The sequence below is a fragment of the Phlebotomus papatasi genome, chromosome 3 (genome assembly GCF_024763615.1).
Source record: "Phlebotomus papatasi isolate M1 chromosome 3, Ppap_2.1, whole genome shotgun sequence".
Lineage (NCBI taxonomy): Eukaryota > Metazoa > Arthropoda > Insecta > Diptera > Psychodidae > Phlebotomus > Phlebotomus papatasi.
This window is the reverse complement of record NC_077224.1, coordinates 3,629,508-3,648,177: the sequence shown is the minus strand read 5'-3', so window position 1 is coordinate 3,648,177 and position 18,670 is coordinate 3,629,508. Positions and strand designations below refer to the sequence as shown.

The following is an 18,670-nucleotide window of genomic DNA, read 5'->3' as shown; positions in this document are numbered from 1 at the left end:
GGCCTTCCCCTATTAACTTCCAAGAATTTAAATTTAAGTGAAAGAACTTTAAAAAATTTTGCCATGCAATTGACACGCATTTTCTTTAAAATCGTCTCTAAGAATCACTTAAAGAATATAGAATTCTTATGAAAATTGCAGAAAATCATCCACTGACTGATAGCGACTGAAAGATTTTAGCCTGGATTGTATTGCTCACATTATTTATAGCGATTTTCTTGCAAATGTGCAATTTAGCGGAGCGTTTTGCTCTTGAGTTCTTTTGAAAAAATCTCACCATTTCCCACAGTGTCTGTTAACGGAAATTTGCGGTGAAGCTGAAAGACAGGATTTAGCCCAGATAATACCCTGACCGATAGATCACGTTAAACACTTCAGTGTTCTTTCGTTTCTCTCACTGTCTAGTGTCTTTCTTTTTTCTTTCCTGCCCAGCAAAGTCCCTTTTTCTTGCCCTAAAAAGTGTTTTTCCTGTTGGATTTTCTTTCTCAGGTTTCCCAGAGTGGGGCAAGTGTGGATTTTCGAGATGAAAATGTAAGTGAAATATTGTATTTATTGAGTTTTCTTTTTGGAAGAAATTGCTCCAAATTTGCAAAAATGTGGTGGACCTCGTGGTGACTGAAAAGCACGTTTTATCAACGAAAAAAGTGCCTTTCTTGGATGAAATCAAAGAAGTTTTAACTGGAATAGTATAAACATAATTATTTTATCATTAAAAAGAAGTGATAAGGTGCTATGTCTCGCGATTCTGCACGAAATTCTAAGAAAAATATCGTCAAATCCTCTGGCTCTTTTTCAAGTTAAACAGCTTTTCAATTTAGAAACTACCTTTTTTCAGTTTTAAATATAATTTCTAGATTTTTTTTAACTTGAGAATAATTTGTCGTGGTAATTTGGGATGTTTGGAGAAACTTTTAGAAGGGAATCTGTGCAGATAATTATTGGCGATAAGGAATATTTGAACTAGTTTTGGTGTCGTAAAAGTATTCTTTTGTATTGCTAAAGAGGCATCAGGGAAGTTCAACCATTTTATCTCGCATTACAAGATTAATTTATGAGTCATTACACACTTTTAATGATCACTATGGGCAAATTTTAAAAGATTTTTAGCAACTTTTCACGAGTAGTTTGTGCTGAAAATAATTAAAGCTGATACATTTAATATTTCCTTAAAATAGAGAAAATTAATTTAAGTGTGAGACCTCTGCGACATTTATCTCAATTATAACTCAAGGGAATTCAGACCGATGAGCCTAGTTTTCGAAGGTCTTGAAATTCTAAATGATAATACAATTTTACTGATTTTTTTTTAAAAATATCTAATATAATTTATTTGCCCTCAATATTTAATTCGAAGTCAAAACTTTACGAAAAAATTTACTTATTAAGAAATTACTCAAGAAGCAATTTTTTCTTAATATAGTCTTGTAAAATACCCTAAGTAAGGCACTATAGAACCAAAAAACTTTTTATTTGCTTATAACGCTCTTGGTTCCAACACTGAGATTACTAAAAGTAAAGTGGCGCACTCTTAAGGATCTTAAGAGGTTCTGTTGGAATTTCAACAGAAAATTTTCACTTTAAGTCTTTTAGAAGTGCACTAAAAGACTTTTCTTATACTTGGCTTTATCGCTTTTTGGGTAGAGAAGCTAAACCATATGAGGCTTTTTAAGCACTGGCTCCGTAATCTTTGGTAAAATTATTTCATTTTAAAGTGCTAAATTTCTTTAAAATTAAATTTTGCCTCAACGAATTTAAACAATTTCTAATTAAATATTTTTACACATGCATAAACAAAAATAATAAAAATATCGACTTAGATATTTAGATCTTAGATTTTTGTCTAGTAATAGGGGGATCTGGGACACCTTTGAATTGGGCTAGATTTAAAAATAAGGTTTTTCTTCTATTTTTAAACAGAACTGGACTATCGTGATATTATTTATCTTTACAAAGCCATAGTGCAGTTAAATTGCAGTTATTTACATTTTATTAGATATTTTAAATAAATTTTAAGATTTTGATGAAAGTGTCAATAGGGGTTCTCTGACGTAGAGGTGTTCCTTTGACTCTAATTCCTTTTAAAAATAGGAGGAAAAAGTCCATTTTCAAAAATACCCCAATTAAGAGGTGACCCATTTCCCCCTACTAATTACCACTTAACAATGCAATATTCTTTCTCGAACTAAGTTGTTATCCAGTTAGCTAGTGATAAGCCTAGATCAGCTTGTTGTAAGTGAGATTCTTAACGTGAACAAACTCGGATTCCATGCAAATTCGATTTTGAACTAAAGATGAGAGATGTTATACAGCAATTTGGAATCAAATTCCCGAAAAATTGCAAACTTTTTATTTAAATCAAAATATCTAGGATGTAAGTGAACTGACTAAAATAGATGATAGTTGAATATAGACCAGAATCTCCTCTATAATTTTGCCTCAAACTTGATCTTATCGATTGTTCGGTTGCCGAGATAATGCAATTTATTTGTTATGGAACGCGTTTTTAGACCACAGCGGCCATTTTATCCAAAGCAATAGCAAAGAATGATTGAAATTTATAAGGATTTTTCTTTTAAACCTTATTTTAAATAGCGTATAGTCGAGTAAAAGCGGTCATATCAGCATCTGCGTCATCTGCGTACTTTCGCAGTGTTATTGTGGGAAAAATGTTTTTACACTTAAACGACAAAATCGGACATTATGGCATAATCTAAGCAAAAGAATGATGTTTGAACGAAATATAGATATAAATGTCCTCATTATGATGAAATAATCATCAAAATCGGTTGAGCAAGAGTCGAAATAATTGAGTTTATAAAGTATGAAAATTGGTTTTTCGACTGTGGCGTCCCTAGTGTTGGCCCTGCGAAGTTCAAATGTTCTACAAAGTTGTAGTACTTTATAAGACATTTAATTTGCGCTCACACTTGTCAAAATCGGGCAAGTGGAACCAAAGATAGGGGGGAGTGGGCACCTTTGAAAGTGGGGCACTTTTGAAATTGGGATTTTTTTTAACCTATTTTTATATAAAATTAAACATTATCGTGAAATAATTTAGCTGCACAGATTGAGAGCTAAATCACATGATGATATGACTCAATTTCACTTAAACATAGTAGGAAAATCCCAAGTTCAAAGGTGTTTCACTTTCAAAGGTGCCCCACTTCCCCCTATGGCGTTTTGAATTTCGTGAATTTTGAGCCCTCGTATCTCTGGCTCTATTTTAACCACAGCGAACCCATGCCACTTTTTGGAAACTTCATAGCCTAGGCTGCAATACTTTAAAATTTGATTAACTTGCACAAGGGCTTTTTTGAGAAAAATAAGTTTAAATTTTGACGCCCTCGTAGCGCCACCCGTGGTGACTTTTTGAACTCTCCAACTGAAAGTGCTCATCGAGACGAAACCAAAAAACCAAAATTTACGTTAAAATGTTAATTAGAACCGGAGATAGAGGCCGGTCAATTTTCGAACTTTGACCCTTATAGCTCGGTTCAGGGGATATCGAGGAACTTAAGTTTTTTTTTGTATGATAGGTATATTATGCGGCTACAACTAAAATTTGAGCCCGTTGAATATTGGAATTTTTGAGTTATTTAAGAACTTGAAAACCGCAAGTCCATGTCTTTCTTAATGCGGGAGGTATTAAGCTCCAAGAGCGCCCGACGGACGGTCGGAAACGTTTTTCAGCCATCCATGTATTAGTGATCAGGAACTGGTCAAACACATTTTGGCAAATATTGGGGCCGATCGGAGGACATGAGATTTTGTTAGGTTTATATATAGTAGGGTAAATGTCCTAATTCAAAACCATTTACAGACGCTTTAACTTTGACAGAAGCTTCAACACATTAATTTAATATTATTTCTGAAGAGAATTTACATAAATTTGCTCCATGACTCTTCTAGAATGTTACTGTTTAGTGAAAATTCTTTAGATATAATTTGAAATATCTTAAATTACAAGAAAAATACGCGAGCGTAAAATGCTTTTATTAAAAACAAATTAATCCAAATGGAGACAAGGGAAGGTTTCTAATTGGAGACAAACAGTTTTTCATTGGAAAACATGGTCGATCGATGAAAAATTCAATGGTGAAATCTGGTGTTAATCTGAGAAATTAACAAATTAAAATTTGTGAATATGAATCGATTTTCGCTTTATTTGGAACAAAATTAACTAAATAATGAAAGTGTGGTATAGAAAATATATAAATATAATAATTTAGTACTGTATTTATTATGAAAACAATGACGTTTCCATTTGGAGTAGCGAAAAATTTCCATTTGGAGCAGGTTTTGAATTAGCTTAATTTACCCTAGGTGAGGTTGTTCTTCCTTGAGGACAGTCTCGAATCGTTAAGAACATTTTGCAAATGCTTGCAAAGGTGATAATCGCTTGGTATCAGGTTTGGATAATATGGCGGGTGCTATAGAATTTTTCATGCTGTCCATGCTCTCATCCATGATCTCGAAACTTTTGGCGGGTCGTTAAAATTATGTGCGGCCTGGCGTTGCCTTTATGGAACACAAGATCCTTCCTATTGGTCAATTCCGGGCGCTTCTGGTCGATCACTTGCTTGAATATAGACTCTTGCTGACAATAGAGATCGGAATTGAGCTTTGCCCATTTTGCAGGAGCTCATAATGGATGGTTTCCTTTCAATCCCACCAAAACATAGCAAAGCGTTTTTGGCCCTAATCCGGGCTTGGCGATCGTTTGGGCTGACTTATCACGTTTTAACCGTTTCTCGTTTATTACCTATTTCATTATTTAATTGTTCTCGTTTATGACCTATTTTTCGGCGCCAGTCACTATCCTTTTCAACAAAGTTTCAGCAAGGAATCGGAGACATGAAGTCGGTCCAAAAAGTTCTTTTCTGACAATTCGTGTGACATCCATACACCTATTCTCAGGAGACCAGCCTTAGGCAAGTGGTACCAAACTATTTTCTGGCTAATCTATACACTGAGAAAAAAAAACAGGGTGCGATTAACATTTTTTCTCAGAAGTTTAACACTTTTTTAGTTGTAAAAATATATCAACATTGTTTCATGTTAATTTTACACCTTATTAAGGGTAAAATTAACATGAAAAAGGGTAACTTTAACCCCTAATACACCTAAAAAGGGTAATATTTACACCGATTTTGGATCAATACCGCAGGGTAAAATAAACATTTCCTGAATGTTATTTTAACTTTTTTAAATTTTACTGGTTTACTGATTTTATTTATTTTTACAATAGTTTTATTTTCAGGTTTTGACATGTAAATTCTTAAATTTAAGTTTCAACTAAAATTGTAGGCAAAACTTTTGAACTTTCTTAATAATTAAATAAAAGTAATTAATTCTCGATTTTAGTATTTTGAAACATCTCCCTATTATTCAATTTTCTTTTCTTTCAAAGATTGTGGTGATTAAAAGAAGTCTTTTAGACCAAAACAACAAAATGTTTCAATTTCCAGCTCTTCAATTCAAAATGCTCTGCTCGCTTTTGTGATCATCTTCATTCTGTGGGTGCCCAATTTCGTCCTTTCGGATGATTCCAAATGTCCCAAAAGTGACCAATATGAATGTGACAATGGCGAGTGTATTGCCAAAAGGCTTCTTTGCGATGGAACCCGAGATTGCAAAGATGGAAGTGACGAAGTTGATTGCGAACGGAAGCAATGCCTTCTGCCGACCTGGTTCCGCTGTAGCGATGGTCAGTGCATCAGTTCTGCCTTCCGCTGCGACGCTAATGAAGATTGCCCTCATGGGGATGATGAGGATTTCTGTGATGATTTTAAAGCTCATCATACCCCAACCAATTGCACGGCGAATGAATGGAGATGCACAGACATGATGTGTATCCCGAAAGAGTTGGTTTGCAATGGTCGAGAGGATTGCTTCGATGGATCAGACGAACGAATTGGCTGTGAAGGTATTCAGACCAAGTGCAAAGGCTTCCTGTGTCGCAATGGACATTGCTTGGAGAGTAAACGCTGGGAGTGCGATGGTGTCAATGATTGCGGAGATGGAAGCGATGAGGAGAACTGTGAAGGGCGGTGTACGTTAGAATTTTTGCGATTCCGATGCAAGGACACTAGCGCTTGCCTTCCTTTGGAGAAAGTTTGCGATAATCGAACTGACTGCAAAGATGCATCGGATGAGGGTGGACTCTGTCACAATAGTACGCTCTGTGATCACTTGAACTGCCCTAGGCGTTGTAAGGTTTTCCCAGATGGTCCCAAATGTCTCTGTCCCAATGGTTACAAATTCAATTCGGAGACCAATACATGCGATGACGTCAATGAGTGTAATATCTATGGGATATGCTCACAGGGATGTGTTAATACCCGAGGCTCTTACCGATGCACCTGCGTCGATGGCTTCCGGCTGAAAAGTGACAATCGCACCTGCGTGGTTACTTCCGGGGAGCCTTTAATGCTGTATACAACACAACACTCCATCCGAGGTCTTTTGCTAAAGTCTCAAACACAAACAATGATTGCCATGAACCTATCCCTTGTTATCGGGGTCTCCTATGATGGGCGTTCGGTTTTCTGGACAGATCTCAATCTCAAAGGTGAAAGCATAATGCGAGCTAGAGAAGATGGAAGCCGACGCGAAGTTCTCTTGAATATTGGTCTAGGCTCCCCAGAAGACATAAGCGTTGACTGGCTGACTGGGAATATCTACTTTACGGATGGTCAGAAGATGTACATCTCAGTTTGTTCCAATTCCGGGCATTACTGTGTCAAATTGGTGGAGAACAATATCGAGAAACCCAGAGGGATAGCTCTGTATCCTCGTATTGGGGTCATGTACTGGACTGATTGGGGTGCCAAGCCCCAGATCGGCGTTGCTGCGATGGATGGAACTGGTGCTAGGGCTTTTGTGGACAAAGACATACACTGGCCAAATGGACTGACAATCGACTGGCCTAATGGTCGCATCTACTGGGTTGATGCGAAACTCAATCGCATAGAGAGTATCAAGTTGAACGGAGAAGACCGTAGGGTCATCCTCAGAGATGTTGTGAAGCATCCATATGGCATTGCAGTGTTTGAAGATCAGATCTTCTGGTCCGATTGGGATACTAACTCAATTCAAGCTTGCAATAAGTTTACCGGAAAGGATCATTCGGTTGTCCTTCACAGCCGACACATCTATGACATTCACATTTACCATTCGGCCATTCAGCCCAGTGAACATCATCCTTGCTACGGTAACTCCTGTTCGCATCTCTGTCTCTTGAGTACCAATCAAACATTCACCTGTGCCTGCCCAACTGGAATGGTCTTATCGAGAAATCGAAAGACTTGCATTGATGCACTTGGGAAACACTATCTTCTTCTTGGAGTTGGGAACTATTTGGTAACGCTGGAACATCAAGAGTTCGGCAGGCATTCCATTGGAGTAGGAGATGACATCAACGTGATAATTAGCGAAATTGCCTTTAACTGCCTCACAGGTTAGTGAATTTTTGTTTACTGACTTTCTGATTTCTTGCAGTGGAAAATGAAGACGTAGGAGAAAATCCTATATACTAACGATATTGCCTTTAAGTTGGATTAGTCTCGGTTCTTCTACTTTTCATTATGTAACAAGTTTTTCTTCATTATTTATTAACGACCTTGAATCGCAAGTTGGAGATCTTCACTTAACCGACGTTACTACCAGTTTCTGGTCTCCGGGTAACTCAGTGCCCGTTGCCATTCGAGCATGTTACGTGCAACTGTTCGTCAATTTCGCATCCCCAGTGATCTGGATCCTGAAGTTGGATTACCCTTATTCCTCTCGTTCAGTAATAACGTGGGGGAAATTGCCGTTCAGCCTCAGTGGAAATTTTCGGAGGGAAGCTCCGTCCGGACGCGGTAACACAATCTGTGGAGTTTTCAACCCTAAGATTAGAATCAACCCTAAGATCAGGAAACAACTCAGGAGTTGCCTCCTGAAGATTGAAGAGTGCCTGGTGCTGTGTCTCTGAGATCTTTGTGTGAGCACCCTGGAACCCTCCCGCCAATGTTATACGATCCCCCAATTAACGAAACCCAGTGATCTGTGACATCACTCGACCACTGAGGTAGACACGGAGCGTATCGAAAGCTCTGGTAGAAGAGTGAGTTTTCTGATCTTAGGGTTGAAGACTCCATAAAACTTGGAAAACTTGGTCTCCCCCCTAGCTTTGACAGCTACGGTTAGATTAGATTATATTACAGTGGGGGCGGTTCCTCGCAGAACCGCTGCACCCAGGCCTCCTTTTGCTGATTGTTTATTTAGACAGTGACCGGTTAGAACATTAGCAATCTGCCGGGTTCTCCAGAGACTGCCTCCCACCAGGTACGCTGTCCTTTTCTTATCCAAGTTGATCATGAACAGTTTGAACATGCGACAATCTTTAGTCGCGGCTCATTCTGTTTGATGAAGTTTTAATAAATTCTCCTGTATAATAGATTTCCTCATTTGCAAGGAAATCCCTACAGCAGGTTCGGGTCCTTGTCTCCGCTACCGCGAGGCGGTCCGCTTCTTCATTTCCCGCTATACCCCTGTGCCCGGGTACCCAATGTAGACCGACGTCACATTTCTGTGAGGCCGCTTCTAACATTTTCCTGCACTCAGTCACGATACCAGAACGCGACTCATATCCTGTTATAGACAGAATCGCAGCCCTACTATCTGAGAAAATTTGAACTTTTCTACCCTCGATGCCAGATTCCATTAGACTCCGAGCACCAAGCGGGATTGCGACGACCTCAGCCTGAAACACAGTCGTGCACTGGCCGAGGGGCACTGATCCGGCCAATTTGAAATTTTCTCATTATTGATCCTCAGGCTCACAATTTAGTCGCTTTCTGGAATTCTATCAGCTGGCATTCTGATAGTAACTGTTTCCCTTACTGGACCATATATATCCGTCTTACCAATCGCCTTTTGAAGATCAGTAGCGATTGCTCTCCTCAACCTGCTAACCTTACCACTTGAACCACTTGAATCAATACTCTGCCACATTCACTTTGTAGTGATTCAACTTTCTGATGCATATCCTACGCTCCGAGTCGATTCAGATTCACGTGTTCTTTTCATTGCCATAAAGTTCCTTCTATCTGAGGATTATTGCGAGTTTTCGTAACAATCTTGCTTTTACGGGAAGGGGTTGCTAGCCTTTTACTTAACCTTCTCTAGAAGGACCAGATTCCTTATTCGATAGCGTCAGGTTCGTGAATTCCCACTGGGGTTATCTTCTAAAGTTTGTTTACCTAATCTTCTATCAACCACCTGTATGCACTGGTGCCTACCATGCAATTAGCTCGCTTCGAAGTGACCATGGTTGAGGGAAATAAGCTATGTATCGCATTACCTTTTACTTAGCAAGCTTTTCTTGCGATTCTGCAAGTATTTTCTATGACGTTTTGAACACGCCATTTTGTTTTCGTCAGCCATATTTGAACACACCTAAAGTTTTTACAATTTTTGAAGTTGCTCAGATTGCTCAATTCAAATTAGACAATTAGCGTCCATCCATACACGTCCAGCTCCAGTCACAGCTACAGCCGCTCCATCCTCCTCGTGCATTATGTCCTCGCCGACTCGCCAGCTGCATCGAGGCCTCCATTTGGGCCCCTTATGCATCCCCTTTATGGTTGTCCCTTACGGATATTGTGTATTGAGCTAGCCAGTCTTTCGGATAAATTCCATTAGACAAACCGGCTTCAATTTTGGTAGATCATTCTAGTCTAGCACGACTTTTCCAAGTAGCGCTCGTCTAGGACCGTTTCCTCAGCGTTGTCACAACCTCTACAGGTTGGATTATACTCAACACCAAATCTGTTGAGGTGTTTGTTTAGACAGTGTCCGGTGAGAAGATCAGCAAATTCGCCTCAATTCATATTACTTATCCGTTAATTTTCCCTTACGTCTCCATTTCTGCAACTGACTCAATTGAGCGTTCAATAACATTTTTCAAAATATTCCTAATTTTCAGGAGAAGTAATAGTCGCTAGCAATATTGAGAAGAAAATCTATACTGTAGACTTCCACACGAAAGAAACGAAAGAACTTATAAAGAGTGGGATAGGAAATATCTCAAGTTTAGCTTTTGATTATTTGAGCAATAACCTCTACTGGACAGATGTTGAAAGGGGCACTGTGGAAATTTATTCTTTTACAACAAAACACCGGGCTATTGTCCAGCACTACATGGGCAATGAGAAGCCCGCAGCTGTGGCTGTAGTTCCGGAAATTGGAACAATGTTTATTGCTCTGCAGGATCTCAGAGGACATACACACATTGACAAGCAACTATTGCATGGTCGTGGTGCTCATACTCATGCCATTGAAGAGGAAATCGGTCTCAATGGAACGATCTCGTTGGCTGTTGACCCAGATGTTGAGTCGCTGTTCTGGGCTGATGAGAGTGGCAATAGAATTGAGTTTACCAATTTTGATACAGACATTCGACATGTCTTTAGAGTGGGTTTACGCAATCCAGTGGCTGTTACGACAATTGGGGATGATGTGTTCTGGACACAGGCGAAATCCTCTAAGGTGTACTGGGCTAGTAAGAGCAATGTTGAGGTTATCCGACGAATTCCGCTCGAGAAACCAAACTTTGGTATATTCCCGGAACGGATGCCGTTGTCAAAGGCTTCAGCTACAATGCAGACGTCCGATCATGTTTGTCTTAAAGGAAATGGTGGATGTTCTCACATCTGTGTGTCCATGGGAAGGTCAACTGGTGCTTGTGTTTGCCCTCCGGGAATGGTTTTTAAGGATTTCCACAATACCACGTGCATCGATAACGTTGACTGCGAGTTCCGATGCGGTAGCGGGGAGTGCGTAACGTCCTCTAGGGTATGCAATGGTCACATTGACTGTGCTGATGAATCGGACGAGAAGAAGTGCCAGGAGAAGGATTTCCGGAAGAAGGGTGTCAAGTGCGCGTTTGATGAATTTCGCTGTGCAGATGGAAGCAAGTGTATCTCGCAGGAAAACCGCTGCGATCTCAACAGCGACTGCCCAGATCGGTCAGATGAGCTAGATTGCGTCCACTATGAACATAGGTCGAAATGCCACAGACTTCAGCATGCCTGTCCCAATGGGATGTGTATCGACATTACAGCTCTTTGCGATGGAGTTGAGGATTGCAGTGATGGATCTGATGAGGATAATTGCGCAGCTCGCGAGAAAGCCGATGTTTGTACTGCAGCAAAGGGTGCCTTCAAGTGCACTTCCGGACAATGCATCGACGCAGCTTGGGAATGCGATGGCTTTACAGATTGTGCTGATGGTTCCGATGAGCATAGTCATTGTCCAATGGAGGAATTAAAATGCAAGGACGGTTTCCAGGAATGTGCTTCTGGACACTGTATTGATTCTAGGCTTTTCTGCGACGGACACAACGACTGCGGAGACTCTTCGGACGAAAGGGACTGCAACGTTCCCGTACTTGACGTGTCGAAGTCCGAATGTGGAGATAACGTGGACACATCAAAGATCTTTCAGTGTGTCTCGGATCCCAACATCTGCCTCAATCTGTCGTCTCGCTGCGATGGCTTTGCAGACTGTCCACGTGGAGAGGATGAATTTGGTTGCAGTCGCTGCAATGCCCGGGAGTTTGAATGCAAGAACGGCAAATGCATCCGGCTCGAGTTTATGTGCGACAAGGATGACGACTGTGGAGATGGAAGCGATGAAGTCAATTGCACCAGCAAAGCCTCAGCCCATCCATCCGGATCTTCCAAGTTGCTCTGTCGCGATGACATGTACCATTGTCGTGATAATGTTTGCGTCGAATGGCGTTCTGTTTGCGACGGGAAGATTGACTGTCCGACTGGGGAGGATGAGTCTGCCATCTGCAAAACGGCTTGCGAGAAGCATCCTTGCGATCACAAGTGTACAGCATCTCCCAGCGGACCTGTATGCTCCTGCCATGTAGGCTACACTTTAGCCGGCAACAAGAAGGACTGCATTGACGTGGACGAATGTGAAGAATACAATCCCTGTGCTCAGAAGTGTACCAACATAGATGGTTCCTTCCGATGTGCTTGTCATCCGGGTTAGTCTTTCCCCGCTTACCGTTGTTTTCATACTTCTTCTGACCCTCCTTTCTTTCAGGTTTCCTTTTGCGCTCCGACAAGACAACTTGCAAGGCAACTGGACCTAGCAAGTACATGTTGTTCACCTCCTTCAACCAAATCCGTAAACTTACGCCCTATCCGTCGAGAATGAGCATTCAATGGACGGTGAACACAACGAAGATCACAGGAATGGATGTCAATATCCCCAAAGATACCCTCTACATCTCCCTTAGCGAAACTTCCGCCCTTATTGAAATCAATCTTAGCAACAACTCCGTCAAGTACGTTCTAGATGTTGGTGCCCCTGAACGTGTGGCAGTAGACTGGATTACAGACAACGCCTACTTCATCGACAACCAAGGAGTGTCCTCAGTAAAAGTTTGCCATCTGGTTGACAAAGCTTGTGCCAGGGTGATGAAATTCAAACCAAAGGATCATTTAAAGGACATTGCGGTTGACGCAATCAACCGAGTCATGTTTGTCGCTGTTACCCATTCCTCTTTGTTTGGCATTCCGGAGTCCAAAGTTTACCGGGCTAATTTGGACGGAAGTCGCCTGGGGAAGATTGTAGAAGATGTCGTGCAAGTATCTGCGCTGGCGGTGGATACCAACAAGAAGCTCCTGTTTTACGCTGACTTTGTCTCCAACACTGTTCAATCCTGTGCTTATGATGGAAGTGGAGTGAAAACCTTGGTGAGGAATAATGGGGCAGTTGCTCAACCTATTGCTATGACGCTCTTTGAGGACCATCTGTATGTCACGAACCTGGGCAGAACTACAGTTGCTCAGTGTCGTGTCTTCGGGGACCTGCACTGCAAGCTCGTTGATGTAAATGTTTTCAATGCTGAGGAGATTGTTATTGTCCAACAGTCCAGACAGAAGAATGTCACAAATGTCTGTGCTGAGCATCAATGTTCTCATATCTGTATTCAGGCTGATTTAGGGGCCAAGTGTCTCTGCCATGGAGGATCCCAAGTGAAACCTGGTAAGTCTTGATTTAATATTATCTTTTGTATTTCATTCGGCAGCTGTTGATCTCAGAGAGGTATAACGTGTTCCGGTACTTTGGTTAAACTCCATTTTCTTTTTCCGACATTTTTCACTTTAGTTTGACAGTCCATTTTCGACAGTTGCTACTCAAACTGACTTTGAGGTTATGTTTCCTTTGACGTTTGGGACACTACTGACTGACATCTATTATGAATTATTAGAACTACATTGACGGATACCATGATCATTCCTAATTTATTTCCAAATGAATTCCGTATGCCATAAGACATAATTTGCAACATAAAATGATTTCTTAACCCTGCATAACATGTAGTGGAGGCCTTTGAGACATGAGAGCTACAAGTTTAAAACATATTAATCCTTATATTCAAGAAATTTATTAACCGAATTTTATCAATGAATACTCAATCGAAAGGTCTCGAAAAACCCTACAAAATGAGAATATGGATAAGTTCACATATCAACCATAAGGAGCGCTTCTGGTCAATCTAAGTTTTCAAATTATGAGAACAGTGTCGTAACTTGTAGAGCTTAAATTTATCGTTTTATATTAGATGAGCACATTATATTCTGTCAGTAGAAGAGGTTGAAAGTTTGGAGTGGTATATCTCAGCTCCTGATGAATATAACTGGATGAGTGAACTATTGTTGGAAAGCTTGGTTCATTAGCTTTTAGAATTTGGTATACTTAATCTGCTATGGATAAACCATGGTCATCCAGAACCATTTATGTCGAGGAAGACACATTTTGCAACGTCTTTTTTGGCCATCTACTTCTGGGACCAGGAGTGACCCACTTTTCTCGCACATGGACTGTTCGTTAGAAGAACTCAAATGGTACAATTTGTGGAAGAAACTTTTTTTTGGACATCTTACTTTTTTATTCATCGACTTTTGCAACTTTTGAGCTACAATATACTAAAATTTCCGCCCAATAGGACAAGTTTTAAGTTTTGAGTTTTTGAGTTTTTTTTAAAGAAAAAGCATCGTCTAGTTTTCGAAATCGAAATTTCGAAAATCGATTTTTCGATTAATTGAACCTTCAATTAAATCGGGTGAAATTGTGGTGTCATAAGAGTTATAGTCAGGGCACATCAAACGTAATAAAAAGTGAAGCTATTTTTTAATAGTTTTTAATGGTTTAATTTTTAATTTTTAATGGTTTAATGGTTAAAACTATTTTTAATGGTTACTGAGGCATTTCGTTTAGATTTCAAAATTCAGGATTAGAAAATAAAGATCGCCAAAATATGAATAATAGGTATACCTTTTCGAAATGTATTTTTGTTCCGACTTAGGCCACGCAATAACCTAAATACAGAGGCTCACAGTTTAAAATTTTGAAATATTCATATTTTGGCGATCTTTATTTTCTAATCCTGAATTTTGAAATCTAAACAAAATGCCTGAGTAACCATTGAAAATAGTTGAGGCTTTTATTTTATATATTTATTTACCCTTACATAATAAAAAAATAAACGAAAAGTGCACTTATTTATTGTTTTTTATTTTTCAACTTTGCGAAAACGGATTTTCAGATATTCAAATAATATGCTGTTATAAATAAAAACATTACTTTTCTTTTTGTTTGTTAGTTAGATCACATCGCCTAACGATAGCGCTGCCTTTTTTGTGATGGTTTCGATAAAAGAATCTCCTCATAGTTCTGTATTCATGAAAATGTCAAAATTTTGAACTTGGAGCCCCTATATCCAGACAATCACTTGACGTAGGTCGTATTTTATATATGTTCTGAAAAGGCCTTGACATCAGCTAGAACATACTAAAATTTCAGCTCAATCGGATGAGATTTTTATTTTGACAGTTATTCAACAGACAGAAACGTCACATCAAGATGGCGACCATACCATCTTGTACTATATAATACTTCTATAATAAAGCTTTAGAAAGACCATTATATGCAATTTTATAACATAAATCATGCGTTCTTAGGAAGATAACAGAGAAAAAAAATATTTTAATAGAAATAATCCACAAAATCGAAGTGGATTATTCTAGACAGATAAATTTAGAATAGATTTGGGCAATTTACTACTCTGAAATCGATCTTGGAATTGCACCTTCAGATAACTTTTTCACGGAGCCGTTTTTTGACAAAATTCCTATATTAGCATTTCATTGACTATTACTGAAACTACAAGAATCCTTTTGAGGATCATTGTACCTTACTTGGTACATAACATATAACTGTATACAGTAGACTCTCTGTCAATCGGGCATATGGGGCAAAATGTCATCCAAATTATCGATAGATTTGGGCATCAAAATCATTGTAAATTCCACAAAAAGTGCTCAATTGTAAAGAATTATGATAAAATAAGAGGAACTACAGCGAATCTGAGCAAATTTGCTCCACAATTAAACGTGAAAATTGTCAACAAAGTTTTGCACCCGATTGAAAAAGAGCCGATTGAGCGAGAGGCTACTGTACTTTAACATGGTACACATGGTAACATGGTAACTTTTCTCTCCTCAGATTTACTCCTTCAGATATTTTTGACGATATTTTGAGTGATTTATGAATCGGTTTCAATCGGTTGCGAATCATTAAACGATAAATGATGCGAAAGTACTTTTGTGGTATAGCAGGTATAGCCTCTAAGGCTCCATTTAAAGCAAGCTGTTTTTATTCGAAATCTCCCTTTCGAAATGAAAAAAATCCTCAGGGAGCATCTAAACTCGGGGATATTATTTCGAAACCGCCATTTTGACACAAAAGTTCCCTATTGAGCTTCAGACCGGTGCATTTTTGCTTATCTTTTGCCGCTTAAAATCTCCCTCTTCGCCCTCTTCCAAAGCTCCATTTGTTTATGTTCGAATATTTTGACATTTCAAGCGATTTCAGATCTTTATTTTTTGTTTTTCAAGAGATGTTTTTCTCGTGAACTATTTTCAAAGTTATCAAAAGTCGAAAAGCAGGTGAAATAGGGACACGATTTCGATTACTCTTCTGAATGTATCATTTAATCTTCTTAATATGGTCGAATTGTTAAATATACATCCTTAAATAAGAAATAAAGAAATAGTCGAAATAGTGAAATAGAATAAAGTTGATTTATAGAAAAATAAAAACTTTGGATATTTTCTTAATTTAGCAACAATATTGGCATAAAATCCTGCGGTAGGACGGTTTTGATATAGAGGATGAGTGGCCCATCTCCTCTTCCTTATAGAGTGTTCGTCACTAGGCATAAATATTAAATTTACCACTCTTTAACGAATTTTTTGATCGTAAAACACTATGTGATTGACGTTCGAAACGATTCGAAATAAAATAGAAAGTCTGCCGGACTATCTATTTTAGTTAGTACACATTTGGGAGAATTATAACAGAAGGTGGAGAAAATTTATCACATGAACGAACCACTAGGGGAGATTTCCCGAGACTCATCGGTGCATAGCACAGTTCGGTGCATTTCGAAATCCCCCCGTATAGAAGACGCCTAAGTCGCGAATTTGAGATCTTCGCAAAGTTTGGGACGCTTTGCCATCCATTTTTTTTATTGAGTTACAAATATCTAGGGGAGACTGGGGCACCACGGAACACGGGGTAGCACCGAACACTGCGTTTTTTTAATTGGATTTTAGGTTTTAGAGGACGATTATTGTATTCATAGATCTATGAGGATGCTTGTTCACTGAAGAAAGGTTCGTCACCGTTCGGTGGTCCCCAGTTTCTTTGTTTTCATGGTTCTCTGTTTCGTAAGACTAGAGATAACGAAATAGAATACATTTCGTAGTTTCATGTGTTGTTTTTTTGGGGATCAATCACTCAAGGAAATAAAGGAAACACTCAAGATTCAAAAGTAATTCAATGTATATTTAACAAAAAGAAAGACTTTTACAGGATCACTTGATGTTTCATCATCCAAAACGCTTGATGGCACCCAAACTAAACTAACATGACAGCAGTCTTTTTTCCAATTGCTCGTCTTTAATTTTAGACTACCCTGCTATTGTTATTTATCACAACACCATGAACTCGTAATTGTCTTGATAATTAAGAAAATTTTTGGTAACCTAAAAGGAGATTCGAATCCTTGTCACTCAGGGACATGATATTTCCTATGTTTCCCATATGTTCTAGCGAGCCGAAAAACCTTTTGAGTTTATTAACCGTTTTCTGTCATTGTAGAATGAATTAGCAAAAACTACTAATTCAAAACAAAAGCCAATTCAATAACGAAGAGACAACCGAAAACCCTAAATTGACAACTTACATAGTTTTGGAGATATCTCATGAAATGTGTACGAAAACAGGGGAAAAATTACACTAAAACCGGTCGCATTTTTCAGAGCTAATATCACCCCCATGTTGTCACTTGTGCTACATATTATCTATCTCCCTCTTTCTGGGCATAACCAATTCCCTTCGCTAGTAACTCTAAGGGGATGGTGGATTATAACAACATATAAAGCTTCTGAAGGACCTTTTCATCGTTTTGTCCTGGAAGTTAGTCTCTCTCAGAGACAGATAAATCGATTTAATGAAGTAACGGTTGACATATTTACTGAGACTGTAGCGCCTCCTGATGGAAGAAGCAAGAATTTGGGAAAGCGATTCTGTATTGAGTCAACTATAATTTATTCTAGGCGAATCATGCGAGGGTGTCGATGCAGAAGATGCTCAACTTATGATGGGTCATTTTGTGGAAGCACCTGACGATGCTGAAGACAGCAAATCAAATCTCCCAGCACGAGTCACACTGATTGTCTTGACGGTCCTCGGGCTTCTCATCATGGTCTCATTCGTGGCTTACAAGAAGCGCTATCAACTGAAGAATCTCGACATCAGGTACTCTCACTATTGATGGGCTTTGGGAATTTATGGGACAGAATTTATCGTGTTTTCCTCCACAGCATGTACTTCCAAAACTCATCAAGAACCGCCAGTGAAGTCGACCCCATGGTTAAAATGTGCGGTGCACCAGCCGTTGTATCCACGGATACTCACAATGAAATAACACTGGAAGTTGGCGATAAGGTATGAACGATGATCCTCATGCTTTTGAATGAATCACAAGACGATTGCCATTTTTTTGTTTCTTCTGTTTGTTCTCTACTTTTACACCAAAATCAAAACCATTCGATATGGGTGAAATATTTCATTCCATGACTAAAATATAAAAGTTTTATGATTGCAGAGACACTTTCATGGCATGACACCGACAGTTTTTGACGATTCATCCTCATTCGACGAGATAGACGACAATCCAAAAGCCAAACTAATCAATTGATTTTCACTGCTCTCGGGACATATCGAGAGAGCATACTGAATAATCATCATCATCCTACATACATCACACTCATATTTACTGTCATTTCCCCCCAAAATATTTCCCCCTAATGTTTTTACATGTTATCAAACTTCTGGTTAATTGAGTTTAACACGGGTAGTACACAAAAAAAATTACCATAAATTGTGTAAAATATTTGTTTACATATTTGGGCAAGAGTTATTGTTGTTAATTTGTATTATTGATTAGTCTAGTTTAGTTGAATAAATAAATATTCATAAAAAAGTGTTTCATAATTGCTGGAAAAATTTTTATTTGCTTCTACTCTCGCTGATG

The 18,670-nt window shown here is 38.9% G+C and overlaps 1 protein-coding gene across 2 annotated transcripts; it reads left to right on the top strand.

Moving 5' to 3' along the window:
• The first annotated feature begins 330 nt into the window (after nucleotides 1-330).
• Nucleotides 331-18,543, top strand: LOC129806462 (putative vitellogenin receptor). 2 transcript variants are annotated; one of them, XM_055855075.1, is made up of 7 exons: nucleotides 331-531; nucleotides 5,469-7,459; nucleotides 9,971-12,043; nucleotides 12,103-13,050; nucleotides 17,691-17,892; nucleotides 17,958-18,081; nucleotides 18,242-18,543. In XM_055855075.1, exons 1-7 carry the CDS (start codon nucleotides 524-526, stop codon nucleotides 18,332-18,334), a joined length of 5,439 nt encoding a protein of 1,812 aa, XP_055711050.1. In that variant the 5' UTR covers nucleotides 331-523; the 3' UTR covers nucleotides 18,335-18,543. The 2 variants fall into 2 exon arrangements, with proteins under 2 accessions (XP_055711050.1, XP_055711051.1); XM_055855076.1 differs by having other exon boundaries at nucleotides 371-531; nucleotides 18,228-18,543.
• The last annotated feature ends 127 nt before the right edge of the window (nucleotides 18,544-18,670 follow it).